The following is a 21037-nucleotide window of genomic DNA, read 5'->3' on the forward strand; positions in this document are numbered from 1 at the left end:
TCAGAAACTTCTTTTCTGTGAAGTGAATTCAAAATTATGCCACAATGGTGTGATCAGGAAAACTTCTTTTGTGTATATTAAGGTACTCCTAGTAAATCTCCACTACTGTCCACAAAAACAATGGTGCCTGACAAAATGTCAGCTTCCGAAACCTCATCCGGTCTTGGAGAAATGCACAAGAAGCAGGACCAAACCTTTTTGTTGAGATATTTTATGATAATATCGCATCAAACAAAACTTTCCTACATTAGATGCAACAAGATCTTACAGTAACTTTTCTTAAGGCACAACTTGAAGCAAGATATATAGCCAAAGCCAGGCTAGAACTTCCAATACAAAAAAAAATTGATGTATATGAGTTTGACAAATCTTTGGCCATATTTATGAATTTCCAAGTTGTAATCTGTAGAATAAAATTGAATATGCTTGTGGCATGTGCTAGGAAGATTTTGCTTAAAGTAATAAATTTCATATTCCATGCGCTTAATCTGTGGACCATGTGGATAATGCAACATCATGCTATTTAAACATAATATGTTTCGATAATGTATAGGCACTCCATAGAAGTACTAGGAAAAGAGTATAGGCAAGAGTACAAGTAAAGGGCATAGCATATACCTTCGCTTCTGGCTTATTTGCAGTCATTTCAAATTCGGCTAGATCAGCATGTACCCCACTTGGCCAGAATATGTAACCTTTCAGAGTGGAAAGTCTATAGTCCCCACAGCAAATGGAAAAGCAACCAAAATGCATGATATCAATCAACTAGCAACATAGTAACAAAGTGGAAGCAAAGAAAATGAACCAGAAACCAAATATTAGTAATGGGTTCATATCAACCAATTTGTAAGGACTGCCTTAATTTGCATTTCCTAGCTAGCTGATATCACCGATGTTCTCCTACGGCAATGGAATCAACTGAGGATCAACAATGAGGACGACTACAAATAGTTTTGATACCATTATCGCCATCATGTAGCCAATCTCAAGCGCCTCCCACATCCAAAGCACCATGCCTTCATTGATTCCATCTGTCCACAATAAATACAAAGCAACTCATGAAAGGCCTTTAGGTCTTGCTAATTATTTATTATAGGAAATGTTTATATCAGTTTGCAGACAGTAAACAGGTAAATTTTAGTTACTAATAGCCATTAGTTGGCTTGAAAGGATCTTCATGATCATATGCTTCTGCATTTTCTCATACAATGTGGTAGTATCACTGCATTCTTAAGGATTCACAAAGATTCGTTCATTGTTTTTGTTACGTCTGAGTTCTAGATAGAAGACAGGAAAGTTTAATCACATAATCAAAGTCTGATACAGAGAGTATTTCATACAGAGGGTTTGGACTTTGGATCATATCTAGAAAGAAGGAAAAAAGAGAGAAAGTACAGAGAGTCATTTTGTTCCTTACTGAACGATTTACTCACATAGTTTAAAGATGAATGTCATTTTCCTTCTTTTTCCTTATATTCACAGTTTCAGAGTATTAAAATCAGTGTCAATGCCTTGAGTACTGTAGCCACTATTTACTCAAAATAATGCATAGACCATAAATATTTAGGACTGCCAATGCATACATGAATTTGGACCAACCTCTTCAATTGCTTTGTCAAGCTCCTGTAACAGCCAGCAAAGTAAGATAGGGTTTATTGGGATCCCCACATATTTGGATATTGCGTGATTTATTCTGGCATTAATTCTTTATTTCCAGTCAGTCAGTCACTATGGATTGATTGAGACTGTGATTGTAAAAGTGGAACATCTGAACAGACCTTCCCATTCCATTCTGACCAAATAGCCCAGTGAGGAAACATGCCAAGTTGGTACATGCCTCCTGTATCCCATTCTCCAGCTCTCAGCTGCTTGGAAAATGGCAAAGAAAGTTCAGTGAGTAATCCTTCTAGCAGCTACACTAGTAATAGTAATAGCCAATAACCTTTTGAAATGAACAAAAGCTAACTTCTTATGCAGAACTATATAATTGATCGAAAAGAATGAAGCTGAATTCTTATGGAAAATCACAGTGGCTCAGCAAATTCCAGAAACAAGAAAAAAAAAATTACATAACAATGCAAATTGTTATGAAAAGATCAAAATACTCTTGATGGAAAAAAAAAAAAAAAAAAAAAAAAGGGACTCTGCATGGCAGCGGAGAGATAAAGAATAAGATTTCAAAGCAGCACTGTTCTTTGGCTTGGCAATGTTCGGCTATGCATTTTTTCTAGTCTGCGAGTCATCTGGCAGCAAAAGACGTTAACCTCATCTATAAATGTCTACTATATATGCCATATAATGCTTAATAAGGATAACCAAAGTATGTTCATATCACATTCCAGTTAGAATGCTACCCATAGACTGAAGGCAAGAACTGATCATAATAACCAATCCAAAATGATTAGTGGGATGTTGAAAAACTGGAGGCAAAAGCTGATGATGATAACCTAAGTATGAGTTCTAACAAATGGTCACTCCTATGTTAGCCAAATATATCAACTACTCTACGTTTTTATAATAGAAATACAGAAGTCATGACAGCTTGAATATTATGTGGAGCGTGTAAAAATTGGTTTTCATTGATTCAATTGTGTTTACAATGTACAGATATATAGGCTCGACATAATCTACAGTTACAAAACTCTATAAAGAGCATTAAAGACTATAGGTACAGAGTATCAAAACTGATTTACAGTTACTGAATCAGTTTTGAATGCAGAGAGGAAATCTCTCTAACAAATCAAACAGGCTACTTCACTTGTACATGGCCCTTGGAACTGACTATTGGTAAAAATAAATACAACCACGTATTTGCAAAAGGTCTGAAGTAAGAACCTTCACTCCATTAAGTATTGACTCCTTACTATTCATGTGAATGCCAATCAATGGAGGGTTAGTGAGATGGGTTCAAGTTGTCAACAAGTCACCTTCTATGGCTACCGCATACATTTGTTGTATCCCAGAGACTAAGGACAATGGAAAGCAAGATAAAGGGACAGAAATAAACACCAATCTCCTGTGTTAGCTAGTTCTGAATTTAGCATCTAGCAGATAACCTAGTACCTCTGGCCATAATAGAAGCAAGATCAAAGCGGAACCCATCCATGTGCATCTCTGATACCCAATGTCAATCTGGTGTGCAGAAAAGAAAAACAATGACCACTCAACCTTTCGAATACCAAAGATGGTTGTAATGAAAAAATATAAATACCTCAATAGTGAAGAATAACCAGAGGTCAAAAATGCAGATATTAATCAAAAACTGTGATACATTATTAGAGAAAACTCAGAAGCCACTTTTGAAAAAAAGAAAACTGATATAAAAAAGATCTTAGTTTCTCATTTCTATTTGATAGCAACACCATTTTAATTTAAAGTTGAAAGACTAACAGATTCATGCATAGTTACACTTCATATGTAATTCCATGGTAAAGTCGACTATTTGATACTACCAAGTATGAACTGCTCTTTCTACTTTCCACATTTCCCCAGTAGACATGATTCAGAGGCAAATTTAATGGCTTTTTATTCACAGAAGTTTAGGTCTCAAAGGTGAAAATCTGGTTATATCCAAACACAAATGGTCAATTCATCTCGTGAGAATTAGCAGGAGCAGGATACCAGTACAGTACTAGTATGGTTTTGAGAGTGTGCAACTAATTCAAAACCATTACATAAGCATAGGCATCATGTAAACAACTTCCAAAATCATTACTGTAACTTGGTCAGCACCTCTACAAACCATAGCTAAAGGCCATAGCTAAAGACAATAGAAAATGATATTATATTTATGCTTACCTTGAAATTAGATGATAATAAACTTTCAGAATCTTTCTACAATCTCACCAACTTAATAAAGAAAAGAGAGCAAGCTCCAACATATAGTACTCCAAAGAAAAGCCCATCATTGAGAACAAATTTGAATCACCATTAATCATGATAAAAATTGCATTACATGATAAGAAATTGTTCTCGCTGCTCTATAAGATTTCATCATCATCAACTACTGCATCACTGAAACAAACTGATGCCTAGCTAGAAAAAACTTGTTCAACATCTCATTGAAGCCCATGATCAGAGACAATTAAAAAGCATGGGTGCTTCAAGGATGATACGAACCAACAATCAATCTCTAGAAAAAAAAAAAAAATCAAAAAAGCAGATCAAGTTGGCTGCCACCCATATACAATTGATTCCCTAACATCACTAGAACACCTTCCCCCACAAAAAAATCAAACAAAGGCATTGGATCGAGATTCAATTCAATCAGAACCCTAAAAAGCTGAGAGAAGTCAAACCCTAGCATCCTGCAATAGAGGAGTGAACGAAGAGCCAGGGCCAGAAGCCGCCGCCTTGCAAGAATCGAATCCCACCGCGTCAGTCACCATCTTCAAGAACTCATCCAGTGCCAATTTCCCGAACTTCCTCTCGTCTTTCTCCAGAAACTTCAGGATATCCTTGAAAAATGCAACCTCGCAAGGCAGGACGAGGCCGCCGGTGGTTTCGAAGCCGAACTCCTCGGCGGCCTTCTCCAGCAAGCCGACGAAAACCGGAAGGTTGACGAACCTGGCCGGAATCACAAACCGCCTGCGCTCCGGTCCGACGTAGACCGCTAAGAACCCCGAGGGAGTGCGGCGGGTGGAAGAGCCGGAGGAGGAGGAGTCGGAATCGTCGTCGTAAGAGAGAGCGGGGCGGAGACGGAGGCGGAGGCTGGCCAGCTTCCACCGCATCATGATTTGCTTCAGCCGCACTATCTGCCTGATCTTCTCCACCTTCTTCATCGCCATTGTTGGGAGTGGAGAGAGAGAAAGCGAGAGCTCTGAGAGAGAGAGAGAGAGAGAGAGTGGAGTATATGGGAATCTGGAGTCTGTGATTTGGAATAAGTGTTATAGTGATTGTGAATTGACAGGTATGCCCTATTTGGATTAGTTTAATATTTCGTACCGTAGAGGCTTTTTGTACCTTGTTTTTGAAATTTGTACTGTATTGGAGTTTGGGCCGCGCTTGTTTATTTAATTGCCGCTGCTGTTTTAGTCGTTGTCGCTGGTTTGGGAATCGAAACGGTCAGGGAAGACCGAAGACTAGCATCTACATCTAACCGGTGCTACCGACCTTTATCTCCACCGTTTAATTTTTGTCTCTTCTCCATTTCCTGATAACTTCGTTATCCTTTATCTATCTATATATATATATCCGGATATATAGAATTCATACATAAGGAGACAAGTTTAACTTAATTTTAAATTAATTTATTCAAATTTTTTTATAGAAGATAAAAAAACCTCTAGTCGCAATTTGAAATTTTTAATAGAAGATAAAAAAATCCTAGTAGCAGTGCAACGTCTGGTCCAGACTCTAGCCTCGCTAACGTTTTGTTCTGTTGCCGGACGGGTGTTTTTAGTGCCGGACGGGCTTCCTCTTTCTTGTGCGACGCCAGCTTTTAGCTTTTACGGCGTCTGGTTGTTCTGGGGATTCAACCCGGTTAAGTGCGGATCTACTGGAGGTTTCTGCTGTTTGTGATTCTGGTGGTCGATGGCGTTATGGTTTCGCGACGACGAGTCTTGGTTTCGCAACGGCAGTGGAGGAGATGGCGGAGTAGGGCTGTGCCATTGTGGTACGATGGTCTGTGCAGAGAGAACATGGTTGGGCCTGGTTTCGAGCAAGTTCTATTGAGCTATGGGTTTGGGCTCTTCCTTGTTGGGTTCCACTGGGCTACTAGTTTTTTAGTTGTTGTTTTTTTTTTCCCAATTTTTTATTTACAATAATTTCCTACTTTGTTAGGGAAAGCTATGCACTTTTGTGCACCTGTTTCTTTTATTTTTAGGCTTGCTATTTACTATGTATTTTCATAGTTCATAGGTTTGCTTCACATAAGTGAGCACTGAATGTTTTTTAATGAGTGGTACTAGATTATATGCCACTTTTTCTTATTTGCTGTCATGGCAGTGGAAATGTATATAATGTGCCGCTCTGGCTTGAGATTAATGAGAAATCGTTGCAATCTAATTCAAAAAAAAGAAAAAAAGTTTATTCATGTATTGAGCTAGTCTACCTCTGTATCAAATTACCGATAGTTTAAAATTATTAAATTTTTGAAGACCCGACATTGTGCGTAGTATATGGGAAGCTAAAACAATAAATAATATTTCTTTTTTCATAATAAAAGATCGGTGCAGCTATCCTCAAATAAAGGATCGGTGCAACTATCCTTTATAATAAAGTGGTGCAGCTATCCACCAAGGACGACTCCGTTCATCCATCATCTCCGACACCAATGTCGGCCTATTGTCCAATCAACGGTCATATCCGTTGAGATTACACCGTCCAACCTCTTGGAGTGTGGAATTTTGTGCTATCTAGGTCATGATCCATAACCCTATGTGTTTGCTTTGTTGAAGTGCGTAGTAGCAATAATGGTGCAAGTATGCGCAGATGATTAACCATGTTTAGCCGTATGGTTGAAGAGAAAATTTGATGACCCTTACTGGGTATTGCAATCGGATTCGAGGGGCTTCAGGTTTTTGGCTTGGCTCTACATGGAACACCTTTCGGCAGTGGATTCATGGTTTGGGCATGCTTCCTATCAGAATTGGCGGCTCGAGCTTGGGCTTACTAGAATTTGGTACAACCAGACACTAAGATGGCGGTGCTATGCAGAGGAGGTTCGTTGTTGTAGCTGTTGGGGAGATCAGTGAAAATCCAATGATATTGGTGATGATGGTTTGTTGGTGGTTCAGGCCGTCGGACTGGCTTTAATGGTTGATGACTTGTTGGATATTGTTACTCATTCTTGGGCTATCTGGGTAGTCCACTTTGCTTGGGCAAGAGTTGGGTCTCTTAGGTCCAACTCTTGGTCCAAAAGGAAGTGGTTGTCGAAGGAGTTTGGGCCTAATGTTTAGGGTAACTTTTAGCCTACATTCCATATAGTATTTTGGATTAAATACTGTTTACTCCCCATAATTATAGGGTTTCATCGTTTCAGTCCCTGACCTTTGAATTTCACCTAAAAAGTCCCTGAACTCTCAATTTCCTCCCAATTCGTCCCTGCCGTCAATTTTCCGTCAATTTCTCTGTTAAGTTGCTGACGTGGCAGCCATTTTATGCCGAAATGTCTATTTTACCCTCAGTTAAAAAAATTTCTGTTTTATTTTTTTATTTTTCTCTTTACTTCCTCTTCCATTCTCTCGCACTCTCTCACCTCCCAAACACCACCACCACCACCACCACCACCTCTTCCTCCTCTCTTCCTTCACCAACGACAACGCCAACACCACCACCACCTCTTCCTCCTCTCTCACCTCCCATTCTCCCAAATACCACCAGACACCAAACACCACCTCTTCCTCCTCTCCTCCTTCACCAACGACAATGGCAACACCACCACCACCACCTCAGTCACCTCCCAAACACCAAACACCACCTCTTCCTCCTCTCTTTCACCAACGCCAACACCACCACCACCTCTTCTTCCTCGTCTCCATTATCTCCTCCTCTCCTCCTTCACCAACGCCAACGCCACCCACCACCTCCACCATTTGCAAGAGAAGTAAAAACAAGCTGAACTCTAAATTATCTCAACCAAACCAGTAAATAAAGCAACAATCATCTCAAATCTATAAATTGAAATACAATATCCCAAAGCTCTGAATCGAACCAAGAGCTTTGGCGTCAACTGAAAACCCAGATCACGAGCTCGCTGCGCCACCGCATGGCATCATACCACGGCCGAAATTCTCCAAACCCAAACCAGTAAATAAAGCAACAATATCCCAAAACAAACACCTTCTTCACCAAACCCAAATTCTCCATAGCCTCTCTCTGTCCGAAATTCAAACCTTACAATGAGGAAAGGAGCCAAGAGAAAGGCCCGGCCGGCGGCGAAGAAGGAGGCCGCCACCAAACCCAAAGCCACCGCCACACGCACCAAGAGCATCAAGGCCTCGCAACCTTAGCCGGAACAGGAATACGTAGAAGAGCAGAACAACCTTCAAAATCTATGGAAGGCGGCGTTATCGGCTGGAGTCAATTTACCAATACGACTGGGATTTCTCAAATCTCGAGAGGAATTTGAAGAAGGAGGGAAGTTTCATGGAATCGGGAACAACTACGATTCGGTCGCGGCGGAGCCTGACTAACTTGACCTCGGACCGGAACTGGGGCTATGGCAGGCCGAACGAGGAAGCCGCCATTTGTTTTTGATCGGAGCAATGACGGGGGCTCTGGGGCTATGGAGGTGGAGGAGAGGATTCTTGGATCTAGGTGGATTAAGATCGGGTCAAATTGATCGACCCCGATCGAACACACATACTGGATTCTCTATTGGCGGCGACAAGCACGAAGTGTGCTCGTTAGATGCAGATGACTTGGGTGGCTGGCTTAGCCATGGCAGATTGGGGTGATGGCGGAGATAAAAAGAAGAGGAGAGAGAGCTGGAAGAAGAAGATGTAAAAAGAAAAAGAAAAAGAAAAAAAAAGGAGAGAAAAGAAAAAAATAAATTAAAAAAGAGTAAATAAGGGTATAATAGACATTTTAGCTTGAAATTAATGACACGTCAGCAAAATAACGGGGTCTTTGACTGAAAGTTGACGGCAGGGACTAATTAGGAGGAAATTGGGAGTTCAGGGACTTTTTAGGTGAAATTCGAAGGTCAGGGACTGAAACGACGAAACCCTATAAGTATAGGGAGTAAACAGTAATTAACTCTAGTATTTTTACACATATAGTTATAGAGAATTTTGAAGCATCACAATTGGGTGCATTGGCTAAGGGTTCCTTGTTTAATTTTATTTTTGTGTAAGAGGACTTATCATAGTTTGTAGGCTCACTGAATAAGTGAGCACCAATGTTCTAGTAGGTGATACTAGTTGTTTCTAAACTACTCGGCTATTGATGTGGGGCGCAAGTAGGAAATTATTATGTGTGTTCTCTTGCTAAAAAAAGAAAAGAAAAAAAAATTAATTATGTACTTATACTATTATTAAGAGAAGCGATTTTGTTAGCCAAAGTATGTGTGAAATTATATATAGATCGTTACATCATATATCAATTTGAAATTATGTTTAAGAATTAAGGGATAAATAAAACTAAAATTGAAAAAGATAAGAAAATAATGTTTCACTTCTCTGTAGGTAACTTCCCACTTACGCACTATGGGGACTTTTACCCATGAAAAAACTTCCCACTATTTGTAGTAACTCCTCACTTTCTTTGAAAAAAGTTTTTCCACATTTATTTAATTAATTATTCACACCTATCAGGTGTACGTGTTTTTGTTCTAGTTTTATATATTAAAACTATGCAAACGCCAATTTTATTCTTGGATTGCAGCCACCACATATTCATGGTCTACAACTATCTTAGATTAAAATAAAAATATTCTCCATCGCAGCCATTTAGTATAAAGATCAAGCTTAGAGGACTAATGTTGTTTAGATATGGGGAGTGAAATCTACGCTCCCAATATTACAATCTGCACTCTCACTTTCTAAATTTAATATATTTTTCTTTTCATAAAAATAAAAATAAAAATATTTTTATAGATCCTTGGTGGTGGCATTAGATGATTCAAGGCGTGTAAAACCCAAAAGCTGGAGGAAGCCGGCGGTCCCATTTTCCCTTGACCCGGTCGGAACTCACGTTTTTTTCGACAGCCATTTGGGATAATTCTTGTTGGGTTTTGCAACCCTTGAGATGTACTTCAAATTCTTCAAATAGCTTGAATCGAATTGAAGCATGGTGGCAGAATCGAGGAGTTGAATTTTTAGGACACATAAGGGATGTTGGGAAGAAGAATTTGGCATAAGTTTTGATACCCGAGTCGGGGTTGACTTGATGGCACATAAGAGAGCGTGGGGCCAATTCTGGCTTCTACTTGGGCTAATTGGGTTGAATTTAGCATTTAGAACTTGTAGATATATATGATTTCGGTGGAAATTGGAAAAAGTTTGATATTGATTGGGAATTTCCAAGGTTCGGAGTTTCGATTGTTGAGTTACGAAAGTTTGTTGAGTAAAAATTGCACACAGTGAGTGAAAATGTCACCCAACATAATTTCATTCATATTAATTTAGTGAATAGAGTTTTAATTATTTCGGGTTCGACCCATTCCAGATAGAATGTGTCTCTTAATTATAATCCTTTGTTACAGGGAAAAACCCTTTGATTCCATCTATGAAGAAACTAATGTTGGAATTGTATCAATGAATTGAAAATATGCTTCTACAATATATAAGTAATTACAACAATAATTTATACAATAATATATAGATTACAATACACAACATGTATCTGAGATAAAAGAATTGTAATTGCAAGAGAAACTGACTTGTGATTCGATAGAGGCTTGCAGATTGGCAATGTCCTTTAGACAGAATTTCACCCCTACTCAGTGCTTGTAGTTCGTTAGGATTCTGTCCACCAGGATACAACTATCGATAATCCAAGAGCCTAGCACCAGACCTTGGATTCTAGCGAACGTACTAAGTGTTTTTCTCTCTGAAGGAAAGGAAGGAAAAATAAATCTGTATATTTTTTTGGAGAGGAAGACCTGTTGGGTTTATATAAAGTTTGAGACACCACTTCAGTTTAAATTGAAGAGGTAAGTTGCCTTTCAATAACCTCTTTAGGTCAAATTCAAAAGGTAAGTTGATCAGACTTGTGCTTTTGAATTCAACCGTCAAAAATTGAATTCTATTCCACCACCGTTTGGAAATCTCATTGAGGAAGATCCAAGTGAGGTGAAAATCCCCTTGAGATGGATCCGAGTGAGGAAGAAAATCTTGGAGAGGTAACATGCATCCCCTTGAGATGGATCCGAGTGAGGAAGAAAATCCCTTTGAGACAGATCTAATCCTCCTCAATAGAAACCGATTTCTATTCAAACTCTAACAGTCCCCCACATTTGAATAGAAAGATGAATATAAGGAACTATGGCAGACTTGTACTAATGATGAAACATTTCGAGAGAATTTTGGAATTGATACGCATCAGGAGAGGTGTTTTTTGGACTTGAACCTACCGTAGTGAATACTTATCGGACGTACTTGGTGACGCCGTGGATATAAAATCTTGAACTGTTCACCGTTGTAGTAGGCCAAGACAACAAGCATCACACGTATCACTTCCGACACTTTTCAGTTCATACGTTTGTGTTCATTTTGGTCCTGAACAAATCCCGGATTCATGAGAGCTTTAGAGAATTTAGCCATGTAATTCTCATAAATGCGACCCCACATTTACTCTCGTATAGGTGACACCTAATTTATGAATATCCTGCTATATTCCTCTTGAAATGTAAGAGATTAGTGTCATTAAGAATATTGAATTCAACCTTTCACTTCGTCACAGGTAACACACTTCTCCATCTTAGTAATGAGTTTGTTGTGTGTTCAAAGTTTTTGAATCTCACTCAACTAGTTTGCCTATTGAACCTAGACCATGGGATCTCCAATCAACTAGGTTAGGTTTCCGCCAAGTTTGATTCATTGAATTAGCTTTAAACCCATTCCCCTCGATGTATACTTTACTTGCTCTCTAGGTATACCCTTTGTAAGAGGATCTGCAATATTCTCTTTTGATTTAACATGGTCAATGGAAATAGTTCCATTTTTGAGCATTTTCTTGATTGTATTATGCCTACGTCTTATGTGCCTCGATTTCCCATTATATATATGGCTTTTTGCTCTAGCTATTGCTGACATGCAGTCACAATGTATGCAAATAGGTGTAAGAGGCTTAGGCCACAATGGAATGTCATCTAAGAAATTGCGAAGCCATTCTGCTTCTTCTCCAGCTTTATCTAAGGCTATAAATTCAGATTCCATTGTTGATCGTGCTATACACGTTTGCTTTGATGATTTCCAAGATACTGCTGCTCCTCCAAGAGTGAAGACATATCCACTTGTGGATTTAGATTCATTGCAATCTGAAATCCAATTAGCATCAGTATAGCCTTCCAATACAGGAGGATATCTTGTGTAGTGCAATCCATAATCAATGGTATACTTTAAGTACCTTAGTACTCTTATTAAAGCCTCCCAATGATCTTTTCCAGGATTGTTGGTGTATCTACTAAGCCTACTTATGGAATAAGTTATATCTGGCCTAGTACTATTCATAATGTACATTAAACATCCAATTACTTGGGAATACTCCAATTGTGATACACCTTCACCAACATTTTTCTTTAACTTGCAGTTGGCATCAAAAGGAGTTACGGCAGGATTGCTATCAAAGTGACCAAATTTCTTGAGTACTTTTTCCACATAGTGGGATTGAGTTAAAACATATCCATTTGCACTCCTTTGAATGCGAATGCCAAGAATCACATCAGCTCTTCCCATATCTTTCATATCACACTTAGAGTTCAACATTTTCTTTGTGGAGTTTATGACATCTAAGTTGGATCCCAAGATGAGCATGTCGTCTACATATAAACATATAATGACACAAGAATTTTTAAAATTCTTTATGTAAACACATTTGTCACATGCATTGATCTTAAAACCATGTGTAGTCATTGTGTGATCAAACTTTTCATGCCATTTTTTGGGAGCTTGTTTAAGTCCGTACAAAGATTTGACAAGTCTACAAACCTTCTTTTCTTGACCTTTTACCACAAACCCTTCCGGTTGCTCCATATATATTTCTTCATCTAATTCACCATTTAAAAATGCAGTCTTCACATCCATTTGGTGAATTTCCAGATTGTACACCGATGCAATTGCAATTAGCATCCTTATAGATGTAATTCTTGTGACCGGTGAATAAGTGTCAAAGAAATCCAACCCTTCTTTTTGACGATATCCTTTTGCAACTAGACGAGCTTTATACTTGTCTATGGTACCATCTGGTTTCAATTTCTTTTTGAAAATCCATTTATATCCAATTGGTTTATTACCAGGAGGTAAGTCAACCAATTCCCAAGTGTTGTTTTGCAAAATGGATTCAACTTCACTATTAATTGCTTCCTTCCAAAAAGGAGCATCTAGAGATGTCATTGCATCTTTGTATGTTTGTGGTTCCGACTCAATTATATAAGTAAGAAATTCAGGTCCAAAGTCCTTGGCAATTTTGATTCTCTTACTCCTTCTTGGTTCCAAGTTCGATTCTTGATCGTCATTATTGATAGCATTTGGTTCCAGGTCATTTCCTTGTACACCAGATGATGTAGCATCATCAATATGACTTGAATCATGTTTCCTTTTATTTGAAGATACTCTAGTTTTGTATGGAAATCTATCTTCAAAAAATTCTGCATCCACAGATTCTATAATAGTATTTACATGTATATCAATCACTTCTGATTTAAATACTAAGAATCTATATGCTGCACTATTATTGGCAAATCCAATAAACACACAGTCAATTGTTTTTGGTCCTAATTTACTCCTCTTTGGTAAAGGAATTTGAACCTTAGCAAGGCACCCCCACACTTTTAATGTTTTATACGTAGGCATTCTTCCTTTCCATATTTCATATGGAGACTTATTAGTTCCCTTGTGTGGGATTTTATTCAAGATTGCATTAGCAGTAAGTAGTGCTTCACCCCACAAATTGTGAGGAAGTCCAGAGCTATTTAACATGGAGTTTATCATATCTTTAAAAGTTCTGTTCTTTCTTTCAGCAACTCCATTTTGTTGCGGGGAATATGGTGCAGTAGTTTGATGAATGATGCCATGTAAAGAGCAAAATTCTGCAAATGCATTAGATTCATATTCACCTCCTCTATCTGACTTTAAGATTTTAATTTTCTTATCAAGTTGATTCTCAACTTCAGCTTTATATGTCTTAAACATATTCAAAGTTTCATCTTTGCTATGTATTAGATAAACATAGCAGTACTTACTGCAATCGTCTATGAAAGTAAAGTAATAGTTCTTTCCCCCACGAGTTGGTGTGGATTTAAAGTCACATAAGTCACTATGAATCAATCCCAACACCTCATTTGATCTACCAAAAATTGATTTAAAAGTTTGCCTTGCAAATTTTGATTCTGTGCAAGTTTCACATTTATGTGCAGCATCTATAGTGCATTTTGGTAACAAACCAAGATTAATCATTCTATGTAAAGAACGAAAGTTGACATGTCCTAATCTAGCATGCCATAAATTAGAAGACTCAAGCAAATAAGTAGAAGCATTATCTATATTATTATTAGCAACATCATATACATACAGATTGAGTTTGAAGAGCCCCTCTGCCAGGTAGCCCTTTCCTACAAAAGTTCCTCCCTTAGTGAGAACGAACTTGTCAGATTCAAAAACAAGCTTAAATCCTTTGTTGCTCAACAAAGGACCAGACACAAGATTTTTCCTAATTTCAGGAACATGTAGCACCTTAGTTAGAGTGAGTTTTTTCCCAGAAGTGAATGTCAAAACCACATTACCCTTTCCAGCAACACTTGATGCAGATGCATTTCCCATGAACAATTGCTCCTCACCATTAAGTGGTTGATAGGTGGTAAACAGATTTCTATCTCCACAAATGTGCCTTGTCGCACCTGTATCAATCCACCAGTCCTTATTGTCATTCACCAAGTTGACTTCAGAAACAACAGCCACAAAATCCTCCATAGCCACAGCCACATTTGCTTGGTTGTTGTTGTTGTTGTTCCTAATGGCGGTAGGTTCATCTTTCTTGTGACGACATTCTTGTGCCTTGTGTCCAGGCTTTCCACACACCCAGCAACTACCTTTAATTTTCTTGAAATTCTTGGTCTTTGTTGCATATTTGACAGCATGTTTATTGCCTTTGAATTTCTGACCTTTGAATTTTGGTTTGGAAGTTTCTCCCTCAACCATATTTGCTTTAGCTTCGATGACAGATCCATCGGGTTGCTTCTCACTTTTCAGGTGGTCTTCTTGAACTCGTAGTTTCAAAACCAGATCCTCCATGGTCATTTCACTCTTCTTGTGCTTCAAATGCACTTTGAAATCCTTCCAAGAAGGTGGTAATTTTTCTATAACAGAACCAACTTGAAAGCTTTCATTAATCAACATACCTTCAGCATGAAGTTCATGAATAATCACCTGGAGTTCATCAACTTGACTAACAACAGTCTTGCTGTCCACCATCTTATAGTTCAAAAATTTTCCAATAATGAACTTCTTTGAACCTGCGTCATCAACTTTGTATTTTTACTCCAAAGAATTAATTCCAGAGTTCCTTTGCAGTGGTGTATGACCTATATACATCATACAAAGTATCATCCAGACCATTGAGAATATAGTTCCTGCAGAGAAACTCACAATGTTTCCAGGCATCAATTGCATTCAATTGTTTTGCAGTTACGTCATCTCCTTCTGCCTTTGGAACTTCTTCCTTCACGACATGAGCAAGGTTCAATGTTGTCAGATAAAACAAAATTTTTTGTTGCCAGCGTTTAAAGTCCACGCCCTTGAATTTTTCTGGTTTCTCAACATGAGTTTTCACACCATTCACTGATACTCTATCCATGATTTCTGTCTAAAGATTGTTGGAATTGTATCAATGAATTGAAAATATGCTTCTACAATATATAAGTAATTACAACAATAATTTATACAATAATATATAGATTACAATACACAACATGTATCTGAGATAAAGAAATTGTAATTGCAAGAGAAACTGACTTGTGATTCGATAGAGGCTTGCAGATTGGCAATGTTCTTTAGACAGAATTTCACCCCTACTCAGTGCTTGTAGTTCGTTAGGATTCTGTCCACCAGGATACAACTATCGATAATCCAAGAGCCTAGCACCAGACCTTGGATTCTAGCGAACGTACTAAGTGTTTTTCTCTCTGAAGGAAAGGAATGAAAAATAAATCTGTATATTTTTTTGGAGAGGAAGACCTGTTGGGTTTATATAAAGTTTGAGACACCACTTCAGTTTAAATTGAAGAGGTAAGTTGCCTTTCAATAACCTCTTTAGTTCAAATTCAAAAGGTAAGCTGATCAGACTTGTGCTTTTGAATTCAACCGTCAAAAACTGAATTCTATTCCACCACCGTTTGGAAATCTCATTGAGGAAGATCCAAGTGAGGTGAAAATCCCCTTGAGATGGATCCGAGTGAGGAAGAAAATCTTGGAGAGATAACATGCATCCCCTTGAGATGGATCCGAGTGAGGAAGAAAATCCCTTTGAGACAGATCTAATCCTTCTCAATAGAAACCGATTTCTATTCAAACTCTAACAACTAATTGAGGGATGTGTGTTTGTTTGTTTTTTAGGTTGCACCCGGATATTTGAATGGGTTGCCTATGTACCCTTGGAGAGGGATCAAGCCACTCGTAGTTCAAGATTTCCAATGGGTGTATGACCCATTGGAGTGTATTGTTTTTTGGAATGAGAGTAGTGTTTGGATGAATTTGGTGTGAGTGAACCAGGGATTCGATTGTCTTGGATTTGTGTCTGATGTCATTTTCGAGGGTCTTGCCGGACGGAGGCCAGGGGCATCCTAGACTGCTTCACCATGGAGATCGAGGTTGAAGGAGATCGAGGTCGAAGGTTCTAGGTAGCGACCTCACCTGAAACTTTGAGCTCGATCAAGGTTGACTGCAAACTGGTAGCCGGCGAGTCCACAAGCAAGAAGAAGGTCAAGATCGACCCCTGGCTTCCGCCCGGCAAGACTCGAGCCACCATTGACACATGAACGCTGCAGAAGCATCGCCGTCCTCACTTTTGCAGCAAGTGCGGACGTCTGTCTTAAAACGGGCCTGTATGATGTATAGTGGTACAACGATGACTATCAATGACAAATGGATTCCCGAGAATCCCTGCTACTTTTCTGATAATTGATACTTCCTCCTTATCAATGTAATCTGAAAACAATGTTGCGCATAGTTATGTTTAATTAAGAGAGATTGTGAGAGCGTAATTCGATTTTGTTTACAACATGATACAACCGAATTGTATCGTTGTCTATGTAAGATTGGGTTGACTTTCCATTTGGGAGCTTTGGTTTCATTAATGAGCAGCTTACGAAGAATCTGTATAAATTGAAGGGTGCAACTATAATTGGGAGTTCTTTATTGTAGCCAGTGTAAAGTTCCACTGACTAAGCACCCACACTAATGCAATCTAATAAACTTTGTCTTGTAAAGCCCTCCTTAAACCCGATATAAGTATAAAGATTGCATCAACCCAAAGAACCAGAAGAGAGGGAAGTGAAGATTGGAAAAATATATTTTTTAGATTTTTACCTCGTTTATCACCTTCCAATCTTTTCCATTTCCCCTTAATATTTGTGGGTTAGAAGTTGGTAGTGCTTCATCAAAAGTAGTCTAATACAAGTTTAAGGTGATGTAAATTTTGAATAGTCTTTTTAAGACTAGCTACATAAATCTTGAAATTAGCAATCATGCCCATGTCTGCTAACTTCTTGCCACTACAAAAAAAAGCAAGAGAACAAATCATTACCTCTCAAATAATGTTGCACCTACTGGTTCACAAATTTAACCTAATTGTAGGTAATACAATTTGTAGTCTAATCAAAGCATTTATCCATTTAGTTGATTATGAAATATAGACTCTTCGTTCAGTTTTTATGAAAGTTTGAAGATTTCATTAATATAAGACTTTTCTTACAAAAGTGAGAGAACGCAAATATATGTGGCCTCGTTAAAACCTTTTTCGGGTAAAACCCAATTGGGATAAAACCCCGGACAAAGGAAAGAGTACCATGCGTTCATACATACAACAAATTAAAACAAAATTTACTGACATTGTTGTCAATTAATCTTAACAGCTACGCAATTTTCATGCCAATATCAGCTACGATCACCATTGCATTACACTGAAAAGGAAGTTGTTCTCCTCAGGACTAAAATTGATCGACTCCAACCAATCTGAGCAATCTTCATCAGCTGTCTTTTGTTGCTCAACAGTACTTGGGACCTCCACCAAAGACTCAACCCAGTACGCACCATTATCCTGAAAGCCAATCGATCCTCCACAAACATTATTGCTTTCAGATAGATCAATGCAACCATTTGCCGAGGATAAATATGGCATATCATTGCAAGCATCATAGGCCGTAGACATGGATGATATGGGAGCAGAAAGAAGGGTATTGTTTTCCACGTTTTCTTCAGCCACATCTATATTAATACTCTTACCATTAAGAACTGGTTCTTCCATTTCTACCATACCCATTTCTTCTAACTTTCCGCCAAGATAAAGTCTTCCTCCGGCAGCGGATTAAATATTCCATGATCGTCTACAAATGAAGGGCCTGATTGCACCTCGGCTGCTAATTGTTGGAGTCCACCATTCTCCTCAGCTTGAAAGCCAATTGCTCGAGCTTCTGAGGGTGCATTATCATCTTCAAAGCATTCCAATGACTCTTCTAGTTCAGCTGCGAATGAAGCATCTTCTTCTGATGGGATTGTTAGTGGTGCATTATCATATTCAAAGGATTCCAATGAATCTTCTAGTTCAGCTGCGAATGCAGCATCATCTTTTGATGGCATCGTTAGTGGTGCATTACCAATGAATGGCACAGTTCGTTGCCGCTTCGCTTGTAGCTCAAACAACTCTTCTTGCTCCCTTTTCGAGTTTTCTCCATCATTGAACGCATAATTGTTTTCAAGAACCTCTTCCTCTTCACGTTGCTTTCTCTTCTTTTCAATCTTGGTTTTGGGTTCACCATTCTTTCGTAGTAGACAAAGAACATAGTCTTTCACCTTTTGTTTCTTGTCTCTGAGTGATCGATCAAGGTAGAACTCATACAAGATCCAACAGCCATTGTGCACCGAGTCATCGTTCTTGTAAGTATATCTTTTCTTCAAGCCAACAACACGACCAGTTTCAACATATCGTATTGGCTTGCCGGAGTCGTCTCCCTTCCACGTGCCACTTCCAACATTCCGGCGTACGCGCTTGTCTGTGGAACTCATCTTCTTGTGTTGGGTGAAGAAGTAAATGTCCTTGTTGAGCCTCAAGTCGTGTGGTCTTTTGGTCTTGAAGGCCTCCCATATCTCCCAAGATTCTTGGTGACCGTAGAGGTCGCAGTCGAACACCACGCGGTTTCTGCCGGGTACGTTCTGTCCGCTCAACATGGGCTTGAGGTAGAAGAGAACTAGTTCATCTTCCATGGGGCAGAACCTCTGGCCAGGAAGTTGATTGCCTCTGCTCTCCTCCACTGGAAACTCTTGCTGCATGGGCATGTTTCTCTTGCTTTTCTTGGTTTCGGAAAGAATTTGTTTATGGAAAGAAGATCTAGCGTTTTGATGGGTAGAATTGTTTCTGGAAAGAAGACGAGTAGCTAGGGTTTTGATGGGTTTAGAAACTTAGGGTTTCAGTATGAAGAAACTTGGGGCTTCAGTATATAGAAACTTAGGCTTCAGTTTATAGAAACTTATTAGGCTAGGGCTTCAGTTTATAAGGAAGGTTTCTTCTTGAGCACGACACTAGCCTATGAGCCAACACGTGTCCTAACCTTACAACTCACCGCCTAGCATCTAAAGATTCCTCCAGCTCACTCCTATTCCAAACGACTATATCAAGTATTGAAAACGACATACGCAACCATGATTTCTAGTCACCAAGCTAAAACAGTGAATCACAAGTTCACAAGCATAGTGCAGCAATTGAGATCAAAATATTAGGGTCCTAACAATGAACATTCCTACCAATATTATACCATACAAGATGTCTCTAACGTACGACTAAGCTCATTGTGGAGAATTAATTGTGAAGTTTTGATGAGTTCGGATGGAAATGACGTATGATCCCACAGAAACTAAAAGTAAAGGACTGTACGTTTTTCAGTCTCTAAGTATTTGTGGAGTGCAGCAGTAGTTGTGTACTTAGACACTTTAGGTTCACCAGAATTCAGTAGCAGAAACATGTTAAAACTCAAGATTTATTAACAGTCTTTTGTTATTTGTTCAAGTTTTGTGTACAACAGCTTTGAATATATTTCTCAGTTATGATGGAATCAAGTCGTGCCTAACATTTGTCTTCTTGTTCTTGTTTATTTTGGAAATTCAAGCAAAAGAAGCTTATGAGCTCTCTTAGAATTGTATTGTTCTGCTTAGAATTATATTGAGTTTTTGGCAGAAATTAAAGACCTATGGCAATGACTATACAACTTGAGGAATGTTGTAAATGAATAATTTTGTCTTCATATATTAATGTCAATAACTGATGTTGAGTCCACCTTATTAGCTGGGAGGCTGTCAGTAGACCTAGAAGTATGGGTGGTTTAGGGGTTGAGCAAACGGCAAGTATGAACCAAGCCATGCTTGCCAAAATAAGCTGGAGATAAATGCAGAATGATCAAGGTTTATGGAGCAGAATTTATATTTTCATAGATAATTAAATATCTTCATATATGATGCTTCTTTATTATCTTCTAATTATAAAAAAAGAAAAACCCCAAAACTGCTCCAGTACGTACATGGTCCGGGGAGGTGTTTGGGGTTGAAGTTAAGACAAGGTTTGCAAGAGAATTGGGAATGGTGCTCTAGTAACTTTCAGGAATGATAAATGGTCTAACACTTGGAGCTATGAGATAATTTTCTCTAGATGCCGAGTATGTTATTGAGTAATGACAGTGCTTCTGTTCAGGATTTTCTGCAATGAGCTATATTAAATGAGCTATATTAATAAGTGCATAAGTTCTATATATAGAACAAATACTGTAACCAAAAAACATTATGGATTGTCATTCTTCATTCATTGATCCACAAAATGGAGTTGATATACTGAATTGATATTCAAAACAGAACATGGTTGTAGGGAAGTGATATCAACTTATATCATAAACATAACTACTTACATCAACTTAATGAAATTGATCTACAAAATGTAGTTGACATACGGAATTGATATTCAAAACAGAACATGGCTATGAAAATGATATTCAAAACAAAACTGATACTTGATAAACCTCTGTAACCAATAAATAATCAATAACTTAATAACAAGACAAGTAACAAGAATATACAGGTAAGTGAAAGATGATCTCATGTTTTGTGTCGATATGCCAATCTGGTTCCAACTGCCGAACAATGGATGTCCGTCCAAGAAAAATGGAATTGATCGGCAT

The 21037-nt window shown here is 38.4% G+C and overlaps 2 protein-coding genes across 2 annotated transcripts; both read right to left on the bottom strand.

The window, feature by feature from the left end:
* Positions 1-3880: 3880 nt before the first annotated feature.
* LOC133745622 (protein SMALL AUXIN UP-REGULATED RNA 51-like) lies at positions 3881-4870 on the bottom strand. The gene has a single exon (XM_062173728.1). The coding sequence runs from the start codon at positions 4785-4787 to the stop codon at positions 4293-4295; it is 495 nt and encodes a 164-aa protein (XP_062029712.1). The 5' UTR covers positions 4788-4870; the 3' UTR covers positions 3881-4292.
* A 13273-nt stretch (positions 4871-18143) lies between these two features.
* On the bottom strand, positions 18144-19151 carry LOC133744477 (NAC domain-containing protein 83-like). Its single transcript, XM_062172582.1, has one exon. It carries the CDS (start codon positions 19149-19151, stop codon positions 18144-18146), a length of 1008 nt encoding a protein of 335 aa, XP_062028566.1.
* Between the last annotated feature and the right edge of the window lie 1886 nt (positions 19152-21037).

The sequence above is a fragment of the Rosa rugosa genome, chromosome 4, assembly GCF_958449725.1.
Source record: "Rosa rugosa chromosome 4, drRosRugo1.1, whole genome shotgun sequence".
Classification (NCBI taxonomy): Eukaryota; Viridiplantae; Streptophyta; class Magnoliopsida; order Rosales; family Rosaceae; genus Rosa; species Rosa rugosa.